The 19,746-nt window shown below is 29.9% G+C and overlaps 2 protein-coding genes across 2 annotated transcripts; both read left to right on the forward strand.

The window, feature by feature from the left end:
• Positions 1-2,302: 2,302 nt before the first annotated feature.
• LOC109814733 (vacuolar protein sorting-associated protein 51 homolog) lies at positions 2,303-11,680 on the forward strand. Its single transcript, XM_020379230.3, has 21 exons — positions 2,303-2,450; positions 2,541-2,720; positions 3,316-3,455; positions 3,638-3,692; positions 3,830-3,937; positions 4,063-4,161; positions 4,311-4,388; positions 4,683-4,760; positions 5,053-5,157; positions 6,716-6,816; positions 6,918-6,985; positions 7,432-7,505; positions 7,654-7,720; positions 8,017-8,126; positions 8,255-8,518; positions 8,618-8,734; positions 10,350-10,421; positions 10,518-10,568; positions 10,799-11,029; positions 11,121-11,297; positions 11,423-11,680. Exons 1-21 carry the CDS (start codon positions 2,376-2,378, stop codon positions 11,540-11,542), a joined length of 2,370 nt encoding a protein of 789 aa, XP_020234819.2. The 5' UTR covers positions 2,303-2,375; the 3' UTR covers positions 11,543-11,680.
• Positions 11,681-12,358: 678 nt separating this feature from the next.
• Positions 12,359-17,833, forward strand: PRL (Minichromosome maintenance (MCM2/3/5) family protein). The gene is made up of 15 exons (XM_020379252.3): positions 12,359-12,519; positions 12,593-12,660; positions 12,771-12,830; positions 12,909-13,132; positions 13,373-13,550; positions 13,870-13,992; positions 14,115-14,204; positions 14,328-14,470; positions 14,653-14,830; positions 15,129-15,320; positions 15,591-15,763; positions 15,861-16,064; positions 16,271-16,436; positions 16,728-16,949; positions 17,408-17,833. Exons 1-15 carry the CDS (start codon positions 12,483-12,485, stop codon positions 17,510-17,512), a joined length of 2,163 nt encoding a protein of 720 aa, XP_020234841.1. The 5' UTR covers positions 12,359-12,482; the 3' UTR covers positions 17,513-17,833.
• The last annotated feature ends 1,913 nt before the right edge of the window (positions 17,834-19,746 follow it).

Raw genomic sequence — 19,746 nt, forward strand, 5'->3', positions numbered from 1 at the left:
TAGTCATTGATGTGAAACATCACAATCACATCTATATCACAACCATACAACATTTCAACTCATAATTCAATTTCTATCACATATGCAATTTCATATGCATAACAATTAAGACAACAAAATAGAGTTTACATACCCCTCAATCATTCTTAATAATTCCAACAAAATATAGCAAGATTATTAATGATACATGTCATATATTTATTGATTCAACACTCGACTTATTACATACTTAATACATCACATTATATTCCCTTAATTATAATCTAAATTGTCCATTAATGCAGTTCATTAGTCCAATAATCCAAAAGTTCAATATTCCAAGGGTCAATAATTCAATGTTTAATATTTCAATGGTCCAACCGTTCATGGGTCGCTTAGTTATAATATATATACAGATGATAATAGAGAAAATATAAATTAACTCCAGTAAAGGTGGCAGTGCCTCCTGGTTAGGAATCAATTTATATCTTCAATAGAATAATTATTCTAAATTATAAATTATATATATGCAGATAATAATAAAGAAATATAAATTAATTCCAGTAAAGGTGGCAGTGCCTCCTAGTTAGGAATCCATTTATATTTTCCAAATCATGTAATAAAAATATAACAAAGATGTACATTTTAGTCTTTTATCAAAAAACGTTTAAATTATAAATTAATAGGAGGCTCAGCCTTCCATTCAGATAAATTAAACATGCTTCTGAGAAATTCTACCCAATACCCTCATGTACTCTACATATAAATAACCCTCTTTTCTCCCGTACCTGGATAAATAGTAACTTGGGCAGAACCTCCTCCTCTTAAATCGGAACCGGAACTAGGGCAGAATCTCCTCTCTTTCTTTCTCCCTTTCTATCTCTCTAGAATTTCCTTCTCTCTAGAATTATGAATTTTCAAAACCCTAGGCCCCTATTTATAGAAATTTTGAAATTACTATACACTATGCACTATTCATTAAAATAATATTATTTCATTATTATAATATTAAAGTTACTATGCACTATTCATTAAAATATTAGAATTAATTAAATTTTTAGAATTCTGAATTCCGCAGCCCCTCGTAGCCGCCCCTCATGCGCAGCCATTCACTATGCATGCATAGTAGAATACTATTCATACATACGTATACATGAATAGTAAAATACATATATGTAAATAGTAAAATACGTATATGTAAATAGTAAAATACGTATAAAAATATGGTAACTCTTCTATTAATTCCAATACATAAAAAAAATAAAATTTTGGAATGTTACAATATCTATCTATATATATATAAAATGAAAGTGAAAGATGAAGTGTACTAACTAACTCTAGTAATTAAATTTTTTTATTAGTTACACGTGGATGGTCAAAAGTGTTTTAATTACCAGTTAATTTTAAATCTGACCGTTGATTTAATTAAATAATTGAAATTCATTATTTTTATACCACTCACATAATCCATTCCTTATATTAACTTATATTTTACTCAAAATTTAATAGTTTAACCATATTTTTAGTTCTTCAAAATCAATAAATTTTATTTTTAGTCTTTAAATTTTTATCTTTCTAAAATATATAAATGTTATTTTTGTTCTTTACAAAATAGGTATATTTTAATCTTGATCTTTATAATATATATGTATATATATTAAACATTTTATTCTCTAAAGTCTTAAATTATTATTTTTGGCCTTTAAAATTTAGTTTAAAAGGTATATAAATAATATTTATTTTAAAAAACTATAAATTTATTTATAGGTTCCACGTGTTAACACGATATTATAATAATTCTGAATAATATTTTAGATAATTATTTAACTTTTTAATAAACATATAATAGTTAAAGGTGATCATGATAATAGTAAAAATTAAGAATAAACTTTCAAATTTTAGAAAATAAAAAAAGAAAAAAGAAAAAAGCATAAGACCAACTAAGACTTGTTTATTTTACATGAATTAAAGGCGTTTTTAAGTTAAATTTAAATTATTTTAAATTCATTCTACATATATTTTGTAATCGTAAAAAAGTATAATTCTAAATACTAGTTTAGTTATATATAGATATTTTAATATTGGGCTCTAAATATTAATTTTTAATTATTTTGTATTTTCCTTAAATTTAAAATACTACTTGAATTAAAAACATGAATTTCTCACCAAATAAAATAAAGAAGAATTGTTTTATGCACCAAAATAATTATACTAATTATAGTATAATATATACAGTATTTTTGCATCTTTATATTAAAATATATGTTTACATGCTTATATACTTTTAAAAGGAAGGGAGGAATTAATCAATAAAAAAAAAAACAATTCTATAGCATATGAATCTCTAATTGTGAACGTGTAAAGAATGAAAGTGAATAATGTAACAACATCGTTCCATGTGTTACACAGCTGAAAAAGTCTCTACAACATGTAGCAGATGCAAAGTAGTCCAGGAAGTAACAGTTATTCCGGTAAAGACGACATGTTATTCGTCTTTCCCTTATTAATTTTGCATACTGGAGAAGGAGAAAAACACTCATTCATTTGAATCAAAAACGCAGAAACAAACAATGGACGATGACGAGACACCGTTGGACGACAAATCAAAGAGAATGAGAGATCTGCTAGCTAGTTTCTACTCTCCCATCCCTTCAGCCTCCTCCAACCCCTTCTCCAAGCACACCTCTCCCGACGACATCAATTCTGCATCGTTCCAACCTGATCAGTACATGAATATCATGGTAACTGTTAATTTTTCTTTACTTTTCTTTTCTTTGGATGCAAAGACATATTGACATTTATTCTTTATGCGAAAGTCAAAATTGACAAATGTAAATTTCTGACAATATAATAAAGGCTCTAGGATCTATAACATGCTTGATTATTAAGGGATATGTTAAATATCTGGATAGTTTTTAATTCAAGTATTCTTCAAGAACTGCTGTAGAATTTTTATGCCAATTAATCGAGGCTAATGGCTTTATGGTTATTTTTCAACCAAATTTATTGAATTTCATCATGGACGACCGTGTTTCTCTTCATATGGAGAGAAGAGAGCAAAAGTTGTCGATATGCGTGAATGAGTTTATTAGAACATCTTAATCTTCTTATAATGTTAATAATTAAAAGGGTTCTAGCTCATAATTCTAATGGAACAAACTGACACATGCTCATTTAAGCTCATATAACTCATTTAATTTAACCACATAAAATATAACTGACTAATAGTGATAACTTACTAACATAATTGATTATTAGAATATAAAATTTTAACCATTTACGCGGAAGATAGAAAGTAACTATGATTTGTTTATATTGAAACAATCGTTCATGAAGGCGCGTAAGTCGAATTTAGAAGGTCTACTCCAGAGGCACGTTGAAATGGTTGCTGAAATAAAGAATCTGGACACTGACTTGCAAATGCTCGTCTACGAGAATTACAACAAGTTTATTTGCGCTACAGATACTATAAAGAGGTTTAGTTTTATTATGATTTTCCTTTTTTGTTAGCTTTTGCTACGCTACATGCAAATTTTGCCTCGTTATTTGTTGAACTATATCGTGAAAATTTTGTCTATATCTTTTCCTGCACTCGTCACATGCATGCTCTTTTTAATGCATGCTTTTAGAAAATAATGACGAAAAAATTGTCAAACAGAATGAAGAGTAATATTTTGGGGATGGAGGAAAATATGGAACATCTTCTTGAAAAGGTAATCATTTATTAATTTATTCAATTTGTTTTGAGATTTAATGTTTTCACTTGTCACTCTTGGAACTTTATCATGAAGAGACGAAAAAAAGAAAACTGTAAGAGTTCATGAGTAATCCACGTTTTTCTCCAATGCAGATAATGTCTGTACAATCAAGGAGTGACAGTGTTAATACTTCTCTATGCGAAAATAGGGAGCATATAGAGAAAATGCATCGGACATGCAATCTACTTCGTAAAATTCAGGTATCAAAGCAATGAATCTTAGTTTTTTGGTTAACATCATTGTTATGACTGACAAAGTTTTGTTTATGGACAATGATTTTAACACAAAATGTTTTATATCATTTTTCATCCTTGTGAAAGGGCAGTTCATATATGATCTACCTGATAGACTAGGCAAGTGCATCAAATCTGAGGCTTATGCGGATGCAGTCAGGTTCTACATCGGTGCAATGCCAATTTTTAAGGTCGTATTTGGATGAGATTTTAATGAATCAATTCATTTGTCTAATTCCATTATTTTACACTTACGACACACACTTGGGCACATGTTTTTCCTATAATTAATGTAATAAATATTTGCTAATTTTGCTCCCTTTTCCCCTCTCTTTATTAGGCATATGGAGATTCATCATTCCAGGATTGTAAGCGAGCATCTGAAGAAGCAATAGCTATCATAGTAAAAAACTTGCAGGTACAGTTCTTTTGCATTTTTATGTTTTCTATCATCTTTCATCTTGATACAAGGCTCTTGCTGGATAGTTACATCCCACCTTATTTGGGTATCAAACTTTTGATAAAATTGGATGACATTAGCTTGTTCAAATCTATCCTTTCTAAACCAGTTTCTAACACATGATCTAAAAGTTCAAGGAATGTAATGAATCTCAAGTCTCTAATAATATGCTAAATAGAATAACAACTTAATTATGGCTATTATGTTTTGAGATGTTTTTCTTCATGATTTGACATTTTTTTTTCTAACCAGGGAAAACTATTTTCAGATTCTGAATCATTGCAAGTGAGAGCCGAGGCTGCAGTGCTCTTGAAGCAGTTGAATTTTCCTGTATGTATTGATTTTATTTTCCTTAGAATGACATTTTGCATCACGTGTTGAGAATACTTGATGGGCCTCGATAAATCATTTTCTTTTCTCACTATTTATGATAAATGGTGAAAATGATATAATTTTTAATATAAATAAATTTTTTCTTGCATTTTGCGAGTTATAGGGATCGAACATGTCTCAATTTCACTCATCCCATCCCATTTCATGTAGGGAGGAAATAACACAGTTAGGATTATTCTTGGTATTATTAGTTAAATTCAAAAAAGTTAGGTTTTCTATTTATTGGCAGGTGGAAAATTTAAAGACAAAGCTACTAGAGAAGTTAGAGTTTACCCTTAAAGACATTCAGTTTATTCCTGAAGCAATGGAGAATGCTTCTCCCCCAACTCATGAGGTACGTAGTGTTAGAGGATTATCTTTTTGTTTAAATTTTTTTTTCTTCAAAAGGTTATATATGCTTATATTTACTATTATATGTTTGTTTGATTAAGGTTGTGTTCAAATGTCACATTGTGTGTCAGTTTTTCTTTGTAACTTTTGCCTATTCGCTCATTCTTTCTTTATCAATAAAAATCTTATATAGTGACTATAGTTTATATAAACTCCCATCTCTTTTGTGGAAACTGACGAACATTAAAATCACATTTTCTAAGATAACATTTATGGTAAGATATAGATAGCCATGTCGGCTAATGCATCATTGTATAGAATTAATATATAGTTATTGTCACATTATTTGGGGAGACATTTAAATGTTGTTCTAAAATTATATCAAATTCATGTGCACAAAAGGATAACAATAGCCAAAAAATTATTAAATTGATAATTGATTTAATATCCATGATTGATGTTGTCAATTTATTTGTCAACAAACTAGATTATAGTGAATCAGTATTGTATTTCCCTTGTTTTAAATAATTTTGAACTTTTAGATTTTGAACATGATAAAATAAAGAGAAATTCTATGGTACCCATCTTATTTGAGAGGGTACCGGTACAGTTTTTTATATTTTATATTTTTAGTAATTTATTTAAATAATATTTATAATATTTTATCCTTTCAATTTTTAAATTATTTAGTCATTTTATTTTTATTTTATATATTCTAATTTATTTGTAATAATATTATTATATATTTAAATAGTTTAATTTTAATAATTTTTTAAGTATATTTTTATCTTTTCATTTAAAATTTTTGAATTTTTATATTTTTATTTTAATAATTTTTTAAGTATATTTTTTGTCTTTTTGTCTTAAATTTTTGAATTTTTATATTGTAATTTTAATAATTTTTTATTTCTACTATTTATTAATTTTTTCTTTTTCTTTAATATTTTATAATATTATTGAAAACTTATAATTTTAATCTCTATAATTTTATCTTACTTTTTATTTTATAAATATAATTTAAATTATTTATTTTATAATTAAATTAATTTTTTTAAAAAAAATTTATGAATTTACATAGAAAAATGTATTGAAACCCTTCCATCTTTGAGGGTACCGTAGCAACTCCCTAAAATAAATCATTAAATATTCTCAATTTCAAGATAAAAGCAAATTCAGCGGGTTATTAATATCCTTTACCTTAATACCATTATTGTTATCATATTCCACTTAATAGATAGTATATCAAAAGACAACGATAAAATTTGAGAAAGTAATTAATAACTTCTTTTGTTTTCTAGTTAAAACAAAAACTTTTGAAGTAACAAATATTTTGAAAGAGAGTATGAAATATTTGTTGCTCTAAGATTATTTTTACTTCCAATTCATAGTCATTGAGTGAGATAAAATTATTTGAGCATTGTATTGTTTATGTTCAAAAAAAATTTCTTGTGGGAGGGGCAGTTAATTTCATGCCGTGATGATGATCATACGTCTTTGTTAATAGTTATAATTAGGAGACTGATGAACTGAGCATATGTTTATGCTCTTATTTCTTAACATAGGTAGCCATTCACGAGTTTGTGGAAGCCATTCGTGCATTTAAAGTAATCTTTCCAGATTCAGAAAAGCAATTAGTTAAACTTGCTCAAGACTTGGTAACCAAGTTAGTATCTTTATGATACAGTGAAAAATATTACTAAATTTATTATATAACATGAATTTTTCATTATATGCAATTAAATTAACTCTTTTATTGCTATACAGACAATTTCTACTTATAGAGGACTACGTAAAGACACGGATTTGTGCAACAGATTTACTTGGTGTGCTTCGTAAGTAGCGTCGATTAATCATGTTATCACTTCAATCTTTTAGTTTTGTTAATTTAAATTCTTACATTGATTGATTTTTTTTTATTTAAAAAAATTCACAGTAGTTTTTATTATAGCCATCAGGAAAACCTATTGACGATTATATGCATCTATTTGATTTTGTTTTGTCCACCTTGAAGTTGTTTTCTGCAATGAAGGGCAAATAATCATATGTATTAGTCTGCAAGTAAAATCCCGTCGTCATCTCCATTTATCATGGCTATATATGTTTGTAATAAGACATTTTTTCTATATCAAATTAATTAAAAGAAATGTCTTTTATAATACCATGCTTTTAAATCAGTAATGTGGTTGTGCTCACAAAAATTATTTTCAAAATTATTATAAGCAAATGTTTCTAGATCTAATTTTGGTGTCTTCAAATGTGTAATTACACTTGGGCATAGGTGTTATCTGGAATGATGTGCTCCAAATGGATGAAGTCTTGGAAGAAGCATCTATCTCTAATCTTTCTCTTGAGGTCATCTATCAAAGTTATTCGCTCTACTTTGCCATTGACTCATAGATGTTGTGTTTCAAGTCAACATTCTTTTTTCTATTCACAATACAATCCCAATGACATTTCTAGTTCAAAAATGGATTTCATCAATAAAACTAAATATTTCCAGGCTGCCAAGGTTGCTATCAAGCTGTATATTAGAAGTGCATTTTCTCATCTAATCCAAGACATCTCAGGTTAGTTTTATGACTTTGTAGAATGTTTCTAATTTTTTAAATCTAAGCACGAAAAATTGGAATATTTACCTTGTCACACTCTGGGAGAATGGAGGCATAAAATTCTCAAGACTGTTTGGGAAGGCATTGCTTTTGGCTAATATGACATCTTATGTAAATGATCAAAAGCACAAAACAGAGAATATTAATTACATCGTCAAGGATTCTAGTCTTATTCGCCCGATTAGAGCATGCTACACAATAGTTAGTAGACAATTATTTAATAACAATGCTATAAGTTAACTTTTATTTGGCAGATCACCTCTTAAAAGTACTAAAACGGGATGGAGAAGAGGAGGCCTCACTGGAAGTTGCCCTAGATGCTAGCATAAAAGTGGTTTTCCACGGAGCCAGGAATTTTTTATTGGTAAACACATTGGTGTACCTAGACCTATATGGACACATGTATGGTTATATTTATGCATGTATATTATATATATACACGTAATATCGTTGTTCAAAATTTTATATTATTTATGTTTTGTGTTGTTTCAGGATATCCACAAAATTCTAGATGACAACTTAGAGATTGTTGATAAACTAAGAGAGTTAATAATTGATTGGGTTCAACAAGGATACCAAGACTTTTTTAGTGAACTTGAGGTTCAATTCATATTGTTTTCGAAAAGAAACAATTTTACTCAAATTCATGGTTTGTCAGAGGGATCTCAAGCTGACAAAACCTTTCATAGCCTTGTTCTAGTGTTGGCCCAACTTTCTGCTTTTATTGGACAAACTGCCATCCCAAAAATCACTGAGGCAAGGATCCACTTGATTGACTTATATATGATAATTAATTCCTTAAAATGATTTTCTTTCATGTATGTATGCCTTAAAAATTTGCATTGTAATGTTTAGGAATTATCAGCTTCCTTTTCTGGTGGAAGTGTTAGAGGTTATGAATATGGTCTGACCTTTGCTCCTGGAGAGATCTCTCAAAAGTTTAGGGTAACTGGTGAAAAATTGTTGCAGCTGGTATGTTTTCAACTTCATATAGTTCTATCTTGTCTTTTATCACCCTCTCACTGTCATTCCTTTATTGATTTATAACATATAGTTGTATCCAAGATCCCTCGTTATTTTGAAGCTTGGTTTTAGTAATGTTTTGCTAGATAATATTTTTGTTTCCAAGGAAAAAGGATATTCACTAAGAATATCAATATATCTTAGGTCAGTATTTTTGTATATTTATGTGAAGTAAAATCTCACTTAAATATCTTAGTTGTGTTAGTATTTGAATATTTGTTATCTACTCGTTCGCTCCGATGAAGTAGCAAGTTTAATTTTTTATTTGTATTTTTGCTGATGTAGTGGGCACTGCTGTTCCCTGTTTGTTTTCTGTTTGTAACGTTTCTGAAGCATAAAAAAATTGTGTTTATTATTTTTACCTCGTCATGCTAACACTTTTATCTAGATTTTTGGTGTATCTAGTTGACTAATTTTTTTTTTTATATATTTAAAAGTGTTTTTTTGTCCCTATAATATATTAAATTTGTGGTGTTGTTTTGTCGACGATCTTTTTTGGTTGTTTGGATATTAGATTCTGAATAGAACAAAATGGGAAAAAAAACCTATCACAGTAATGCTTCTATTTACCCCTAAAATGTGTGTTGGGGGAAGGAAAAGGAGGGGTATTGGATGGACTTGAGTGGGATGCATTCAATCATATTTCACTTCATTTCATATTGTTAAATAATTCAAATAATCTTTTCCATAAACCAGGACATAACTCAAGTGATTTCATATCAAGTGTTCGAAGGGATTAGTTGCTCAACTTTATTGTTGTTTCTATGTTATAGCACTTTTTCTTGAGTGCTTTTGTTTAAAGCTTAATGGACATCATGTCTAATACTTACATTACATATAACAATGGGCCAAGGCAGGTGGGAGTGAATACTGAATAGTACTCCCTTCATTCCCGTTCCATACCACGCGTCGTTATTTGTTAAGTGAATACTTATGAATAAAAATTAAAAATATAAGAAATATATTTAAAAAATTATTAATTTATATTTAACTTTAATTTTATTGAAATAATTCTATGCTTATCTTCATCCTAAATCTTTTTAAAGTATTTTTTTATTTGACATTATTTTATCACTTCAAAAAATAAGTTTATCAAATAAAAAATAATCAATAATTAACTCAAATATACCAAATTACCATTTGATCAACACAATAAAAATAAGAAATTGTAACTTAACAAAAAATATGAACTTCCTATTTAACTTATCACAAGTAAGATAAACAGGGTAGTTAAACAATATTAAATAACACATATATGCAGGGATGGATATTATCATATTTATCCTATTTTATTTATAGTAGGTGGAAAAAATCTTAAGTTCATTATCCACAAGTATATATTTAAGTTATTTGTTTATTGTTTATGATAGATCTTTTCTATGAATACTTGTGAGTGTGAATTTTTGTTATCATTCCAACTAATAATGTCATTACACTTTAATGCCTTTATTATTCTTACCCTTATACCTCTCCCTCTGCTTAATAAATCTTTTTTTTTTTCTATTTAAAAAATCAATCGACAAGTTAATTAGCATTTACATATTCTTTATTTTATTATTTTTAGTACATAAATATGAGAACCCAGCGAATATCACTTCTCGTAAAGAAGAGGTTTGCCACACCTAATTGGGTTAAGGTTAGTATGTTTTTATGTCTTTGTTTCAAAAATAAAAATACTAGTTTTATCTTTGAAAGAGTTTGAATGTGAAATTGTTGCTTTGCCTTTGCACAGCACAAGGAGCCAAGAGAAGTTCATATGTTTGTTGATTTATTTCTTCAAGAGGTGGGTACTTTCAAATTAATTGCTCTGTTCTTTTCATCTTTAAAGTCGTGTTGAATTGTTTGAGGATTGTACCAGAATACTGATCTTATTTGATTTATTTTTGTCTACTCTAGAGTATAATATACGAAAAGAGTTATAAATCTTTATTGGATGAATGTGTTTGGTAATAAGTTGAAGCAATTTTTACATACTCTTACATATTGATTTATCTTATTTAATATATGTTTCAGCTAAAAATTACAGATACTGAAGTGAAGCAAATTTTACCTCAAGATTTGCAAAAGCACCGCAGGGCTGATAGTAATGGAAGTACTAATTCATCAAGAAGTACTTCTTTTCGGGAAGAGAAGTTGAGTCGCTCAAATATTCAGAAGGGAAGGAGCCAACAACTTTTGGAAACACACCTTGCAAAACTGTTTAAGCAAAAAGTTGAAATTTTCACAAAAGTGGAAAATACACAGGTAATAATTTGAATAATCATGATATAAGTGATGCAAAATTTAAATAATTTGTTGCAAACAGTTTTTATCAATCTTTACTTGCAAATTGCAGGAATCAGTTATTATGGCCATTGTTAAATTGTGCCTTAAAAGTTTACAAGAATTTGTTCGACTTCATACTTTAAACCGGAGTGGATTCCAACAAATTCAATTGGATATTCAGTTCTTGAGGAATCCATTAAAAGAAATAGCTGAAGATGAAGCTGTCACGGACTTCTTGCTTGATGAGGTTGGAAAAACAATCTTGTCCTGGTTCTGACCTTTTCAAATTAGCATTATACTTTTCCAAAAAATAATAATAATAATAATAATTCATCATTTATCTACTTTGAACCTTTGGTTTTTTGTTGACAGGTGATTGTTGCTGCTGTAGAACGATGTCTTGATCCAATTCCACTGGAGCCCCCTATATTGGACAAACTTATACATGCAAAGATGGCAAAACATAAGGAACAATATGCAATCTCTTCATAAACATGTTATGGAACTTAGAAGTGTAGGCTATGATCATGTTGGCCTTTCATATTTGCTTCAAAGACCAAATTTTCCTTACATTCTTTTCACTATCAATTTTCGTGAAACACGTGCTAGATGAGCCACATATTTTTTTTAGTTGCTACGTGCCTACATGAAAGTATTGAAATTACAAGAATGTTCTGACATTAATGTTTAACAAAAAAAAAAAACAATAGTCAAGAAAAATTTTATGAGAGAAAAGACAGAGAAGAAATTGACTAAAAAAATAGACTTATTTAAGTGAATATAAATGATGTTTTTTTAGACTAAATAAATAGAAAATGTATTTGTTTAATATTTTTACCTTAATTTTTACTTAACAATTTGACTTATTTGAATTTTTCTAATTTTTTTGCCTCATATTTTATTTATCAAGTAATTAAATTATCAAATTTATTTAAAATAAATAAAAATTAAATTCCAAAATTAACTAAATTAAATACATTAATATGTATATTTTATTTAACAAGTTATTCAACTCATAAAAGTTATCAAATTGTTGATAAAAATTAAAAATAAAAAGCATAATAAAAAAAATTGGTTACAATACAAAAACTAATTTCTGTATAAAAAAATCATTTTATGGAATTTTACATTAGGAAAACAAATTTCCATAAAAAATACAACAAAAGAAAATAGACAGTACAAAAAGTAAAAAGGTTGTGTAAATAGCATGGGCCCGAATACGTTATCTAGTTTGGGCTTTTAGATAGACAGTCCTATAATTGTTCTTAAATGCTCCCACATCATTCGTTACCGTGTACCCGACCGCAGCATATCTTGGAGTCTGTTCCTTTCCCGCCAAAAATTGCCTACTTGTTTACAGGTTTGGCGCCCAATTCTCAGTCTCTCAACACATTTTTCGCTCGTCTTTCGCCCTGTAGCCGCCGTCGCCACCATGAGCACCAAGGACCTCAATTTCGATGCAGACAAAGGTAAACGGTTTCCCCTTTTAATTTTCCGATTAGGGTTTTTACCCCAAACATTAAACCATTGTTCTTTTCCCAGCTCTGGCGAAAGAGTTTCTTTCCAGCTTCGCAGATGCCAATGGCGAAGCCAAATACATGAACATTCTGGTAACTTCTCTATTTTGCTCTCACTCTCACTCTTATTTATCTCAGCCTCTCGTCGAAAACGACGACGTTAGCCCTAATTCCCTTTCTCTCTTACTCTTTTCGCGTTTCAGCAAGATGTCGCGAACCACAAAACACGAGCAGTTCAGATCGACCTCGAGGACTTAATTAACGTAAGATTTGCCACTTCACTATACGTTTTTAACCGAAATTCACGCTTGTGTTAAGTTGTTATGTTTGGAGAATTTCAGTACAAAGATCTGGATGAGGAGTTTCTGAGGCGTGTTACTGAGAACACTCGAAGGTATATTGGGATTTTTTCCAATGCAATTGACGAGCTCATGCCGGAGTCCACTGAGGCCTTCACTGATGATGACCATGACATATTGATGACTCAGAGATCCGACGAAGGACCCGAAGGCACCGATGGTTTTGATCCACTTCAAAAGATGCCTCCTGAAATCAAGCGCTACTAGTGAGATTCGCTTTATTGTCATTCATTCAATTCAATTCAATTTCTAGGAATTGTGTAATTGGGATTGCTGAAATTTGTTTCCTAAGACCAGTTTCTTATGTTTTGCTTGGAAAGAAATTCAATAGGCATGGGTATTATGTAATGTCAAAAATACTAGTATCTCATTGTGTATAGTGTTTATACCTTGGCTTTTATGTCACAGACTCGCAGTCCTAATCTTACCTTGTGCTTGTTTTGCAGTGAGGTTTATATTAAAGCATCTTCAAAAGGACGGCCATTTACAATTAGGGAGGTGAAGGCTTCCAACATTGGTCAGCTTGTGAGAATCTCTGGCATTGTGACGCGATGCTCAGATGTTAAACCGTTGATGAAAGTGGCTGTATACACATGCGAGGATTGTGGTTTTGAAATTTACCAGGTGATTGTTGAATGACTGCTTGAACTGCACAATTTTGACAAAATAGTTTATGCAGGAAAAAGAAAATAAAAGAACTATTGCATGGGATTTTCTTGGTGATTCAAAAATGTCCATTACAGTTTTTAAATTTTCTCTGTCTACATAATTTGATTGCAATGATGTTAAACTACAATATTTAAAGAATTATAACTATCTATTAAACCTAGTTAGGTTCTAGTCAGGGATTATTATTTTCTTTTGTGGGATGTGTCTAGACTAGTATGGAATTTGCTTGCCAGTATGTCCTTGACATTGTTATTTTCCCCCCCTCCCTAAACAGGAAGTAACAGCTCGAGTCTTCATGCCTTTGTTTGAGTGTCCATCAAAGCGTTGTGATACAAATAGACGTAAGGGGAATGTTATCCTTCAATTGAGAGCATCAAAATTTTTGAGATTTCAAGAGGTTTGCTCTCTGGTTCAGTCATAACATATTCATTTGCTTTCTTTATTCATGCTGTTATATATAATCTATACAATTGCTTATTTGCTTTAGCATAAGAGATTTGTGATATGGTTGAACTGCAGGCCAAAATTCAAGAATTATCTGAGCATGTTCCCAAAGGCCATATTCCACGAACAATGACTGTTCATTTAAGAGGAGAACTCACAAGAAAGGTTGCTTATTTCCTGTCAATTGGCATTAAACTAATAGTCACTTTATATGTTATCAAGTAGCAGAATTTTAATGGTTAATTATCTGCTACTATTTATTAACTCATGCTTCTTGTAAATTGTCAGGTTTCTCCTGGTGATGTGGTTGAATTGTCCGGGATTTTTCTGCCTATAGCGTACTCTGGTTTTCGAGCAGTGCGTGCCGGCTTAGTTGCTGACACCTATTTAGAGGCCATGTCTGTAACTCATTTCAAGAAAAAATATGAAGAGTAAGTTAGTTTCCAGATCTTCATTGATATTGACTGGCACCATTTGTTTTACCCCATGCAAGTATTGATATTGTAATGGCTTTCTTGAACATAATGAATATGTATCGACTGGTTAATCTTATAATTCTTATTAAAGTAGTTTGGGGGGAAGCAACAGCCGCCTAACTGATTTATTCTGTCAGCTATGAACTTCTAGGAGATGAAGAAGAACAAATAGCACGGTTAGCAGAGGATGGTGACATCTACAACAAATTGGCACGATCACTTGCTCCTGAAATTTTTGGACATGATGACATTAAAAAGGCACTGCTTCTTCTCCTTGTTGGTGCTCCCCATCGGAAGTTGAAAGATGGAATGAAGGTAATGAACTGTGTATAAATAAAACCACTTGCTAACTGATTAAAGTTCAAACTTTACACAAAATTTATGTTGAATTAGTAGGAATTAAGACATGGTGTCATTTGCAAAAGTACAATGATATTAGTGATTAAAGGAAAAGTATGGAATTAGTGTTTTGTCCCTCTCCCTCTCCCTCCAATACTATTAGTCAAACTTTCTGTAGTTAAGCTCATTTTGCATTCTGTTTGATTTATTGTGTATGCTGTATCTCATATACACGAGTAAATTACTAAATATTATAGTCTTCGTTTGATTGCAGATTAGAGGAGATTTACATATATGTTTGATGGGTGATCCTGGTGTTGCCAAGAGTCAGCTTCTTAAACACATAATCAACGTAGCACCCAGAGGGGTGTACACCACTGGCAGAGGAAGTAGTGGAGTTGGTCTAACTGCTGCTGTTCAGAAAGATCCAGTGACAAATGAGATGGTTCTGGAAGGTGGAGCATTGGTAATTGAAGCCTCCTTTTTTAAGTGCAACAAGTCCTTCTATCCTTATTGGTGCTTATATTATGTTTGGTTGAAAAAAAAAGAGGAAAAATCTTTTCAAATACTGTGCATGAAATGTTTTCACTTGCCAGTTCATACAAAATTAAGATGGTAAATAATAAGTCATGCATCAAATTACTTCTTTAGCTCCTATATAAATACAATATATGTTCTTTTAGCTAGTTGTTTCCAGTTATGAGTGGGTATTATGAAAGAACATTCTGAATTTCAGGTGCTAGCAGATATGGGCATATGTGCTATTGATGAATTTGACAAGATGGATGAATCGGATCGTACAGCTATACATGAAGTTATGGAACAACAGACCGTTAGCATTGCCAAGGCTGGGATCACTACATCCCTGAATGCGAGGACTGCTGTCCTTGCTGCTGCTAATCCAGCATGGTATTATTTCTTTTCATCTCATTGGTTGCAGCATGATCGTATAGATGTGCAGACCTTTTCTTTCAATTTCTAATTTTATCCATATTTTATTGTGAAGGGGAAGATATGATCTAAGAAGAACTCCAGCTGAAAATATTAATCTTCCTCATGCCCTCCTATCAAGGTTTGATCTTCTGTGGTTAATCCTTGATCGAGCTGATATGGATAATGATCTTGAAATGGCTAGGCATGTTGTATATGTTCATCAAAAGAAGGAGTCTCCCGCCCTAGGATTCACTCCTCTTGAACCATCTGTTCTACGGTAAGTACTGAAGAAAGATCGCTAATGGCTTTTAAACCTTTTTAAAAATATTAGAAACTGGAGTATATGGCGCACATGTGTTGCTAAATTAATTGCATGTTTATTCTAACTGCTCATATAATTTCAAATAGGAGTCTACCAATGTTCTGTTGTATGCTACGTTAAAAGAAAACTATTACAAATTGAATTGTTTTGCTTTTATCCAGTGCATACATATCAGCTGCAAGAAGAATTTCTCCTAGTGTCCCGAGGGAACTGGAAGAGTATATTGCTAGTGCATACTCCAGCATTCGTCAAGAAGAAGCAAGGTCCAATGCTCCTCATTCCTACACAACTGTCAGAACATTGCTCAGTATTCTCCGCATATCAGCTGTAAGTCTTCATCTTTTACCGGTGAAAGAGAGCAATAAAATTAGGCATTCCATTTAGGTTATATTGACTTTTCATTTTTGGGGTTAATAATTTATGTAAATATTTCATCGCTCCAAGCGCATTGTCTGAAAATAAAACAGATTTAGGTGTTGGTTAATAAATTTTGGCATTAAAGATCTGTTATTAGTCATTTATGTTGCCTCTGCCTTTAAGTCCACATTGTGAAATAGAAAGCATCTGATGATTTATATTGTCTAAGTAAATATCATTCCATTTTTAATTTCTAAACAGGCTCTAGCAAGACTCCGTTTTTCTGAAACTGTTGCTCAGAGTGATGTGGACGAAGCACTGAGGTTAATGCAGATGTCAAAATTCTCTTTGTACTCTGATGACCGTCACAAATCTGGTCTGGATGCTATATCTGATATTTATTCCGTACTGCGAGATGAAGCAGCTAGAGGTAACAGAATGGATGTCAGCTATGCCCATGCACTGAACTGGATATCTAGGAAGGTAAGTACATACTGGTCTAAGTCAAATACTGTCCATATGATTTTTGCATCACACTTGATAAGAGTCTAGATTCAAGTTTGTTGAACACGAAGGACTGAACAGTAGAAAGATCATGGAACTATTAGAAGAATCATTTATTTCATTGAATAAAAAGTCATACAGTGAATATATTGTCAAATGAGTAGCCAAAATGGTTTGGGAATCTATATAGACTGGCATAATTTGAGTAAATACTATTCCTAGTTTTTGCACAATTGCATGATGTTTCTTGATCCTCTCTGGAATTAATTACTGACAATGCGATACTTGGCTATAAACTAAACTAAATCTACTAGCATTTAGAATTTTGTTTTAGTTGTGTGAAGCCAGAGCAAGGCACTGTCTGTTGATAAGTTACTTGTTCAGTTTCCCCTCTAGACAATAATATTCTGACCTTAGAACTTCTGGCTTTCAAACAGGGATACAGCGAAGCCCAGTTAAAAGAGTGTTTGGAGGAGTATGCAGCATTAAATGTATGGCAGATACATCCTCACACCTTTGATATACGATTTATTGATGCTTGATGCACTTCTTCTCCCCCGTCAACATGGTTTGCGGCAATCTGTTATCAAGAAGCTGGGATAAGAGTGCTTGGTGGACTTGGGGAAATCATATTTTGTACTTTGGTTTTTATTTATTTGATGTAGGCTGTTTGTATTGTTACAGTTAGATTTGCGTTTTTTACCTTTGAGTACAGTTATTGCAAATTTAAATTTCGTATGCTTAAGTTAGTATTACATGAAGCACACATTGGAAATAGGTATTAGTCTTTTAGGAAAACGATGGACCTTGCTTTGTTTTCAGCCATATAACCATTTAAATTTCATCTAGCCAAATTTGTGACTCGACCGGAAATTGATTAAATCTCTGCTTCCATAAATCTTTAGAAGTTCACGAAGCTAGTTTTCCCAGCAATACCGAATACATCTGTAGTAAGATAGAAATGCCACTGACTCGCCAAAAATGAGTTATCATCAGACGACGGCAGAGGCATAGGGTTAAGATAAAGGCAAAACGAGAACGCAATCGTGTAGATGTTATGACTTATGTGATAAGTTTTCGAACATATATTTAATTAATATAAAAAATATTACTTTCTCATGCTCATTCTATATAATTTTACACATCAATTTTTTTAATAGATTAAAGAAAACAATATTACAAAATTAATTTTATAATTATTTTTTCCTATAAATAATATAACATAATAATGATTTTTTAAATAATATTATTAAGGATATAACTAAATAAAAGATAATTAATATTACAACAACATTTATTTTAGAGCTTACTTTTTCTTCTTGTAATATTACACTGGATGTATAGTTTTAATCTTTTTCCTCAAAAGTAATGTTATAGTTTTTTTATAGGTACAAGATAAAAAAAAAGTCTACAATATGATATAAATTTTTATTGTCTCAAACGGGAAAATTAAGCTTAGTTTTGAAGACTTTTATTATAGTTCACTCACGTGGTCTTAATTGTTCATTTTCAACTCAATGATAACTTTAAAAATAATGATGTTCAAAATCAAATCAACTCAAATAAAAAATTATAAATTAATCCAAAAAATTGGAAATCAATAAAAAAATTTTCTCCAAATTAGTGGTTTGATTTAATTTGAAAATTTCTAAAATCGCACAATTTAATTTAATTTTTGGATAACAATTTGAGACTGTTATAAACTAAATTAAACCAAACTGTACTAATTTATATATTTTTTCAAATGCATAATGCATGTATACAAAATTGATACATAACATAAATATATGTTTTTATAAAATTTTAAGCTACTAAAATATGTTTCTCTCTCTAAATATATGTTATAATACTTAAAAATTATTTTATAAGATTATAAATTATTAAACTGGATTTTAAAATGAAAAATTATGATTTATTTATAAGGTTCAATTTTTTTTAAGTGACAGCCTATATACATGTAAAAAAATATTTAATATAATAACTAATATTATATTAAAGAAATATTTTTACTAAAATAATAAAATAAGAATTGATGTTAAATATATCAAGTAATTGAAATATTTTAATATTTGTATATTTTTAATTATATCAGATCAATAATATAATGTTACATATTTTTAATTAATATTTAAATAATAAATTTTTAAAATCAAAACAATTGGATCAAACTAAATATTAAAAGATTGATTTGGTTTGATTTAATATAATTCATTCAAATCAAACTTAATTTTTTATTTAATTTGAAAACTTTTTAAGAAAAAATCGAAACAAATCACCCTGCAAACACCCAAGGGCTTGAAGGCATTTAAAAGAAGATGAATCCAATTATAATTGAAGGCCATAAAAATACGTATATGCATCATGTTTGTAATGATCAACAACAAAATTAACAAACATATCATTTCATATTTAAATGTCGATGATGAATATTCTGAACCTCAGTCAAAAAGTCCTAAATCTTAAACTTTAAATCCTAAAAAAAACTATTAATATATTAATAGTAAAAAATATTTTTGTACAGTTTAACGATATGTTAATATATTATTTAACTGTTAATATTAATATTAGAAGTTACATAAGCAACATACAATATCACGTGTGTATTAAAAAATACTGGTTTGGTTTTGATCAATTTAATTTTGTAAACACTAAACAAAACTGATCGGATATGTAAAGTAAATGGTCCAGAAAAAACTAAAGAAAAAATATTTTCACCTTTGGATCAATTTATATATATATATATATATATATATATATATATATATATATATATATA

The sequence above is a fragment of the Cajanus cajan genome, chromosome 6 (assembly GCF_000230855.2).
Source record: "Cajanus cajan strain Asha chromosome 6, NIPB_CcT2T_4, whole genome shotgun sequence".
Lineage (NCBI taxonomy): Eukaryota > Viridiplantae > Streptophyta > Magnoliopsida > Fabales > Fabaceae > Cajanus > Cajanus cajan.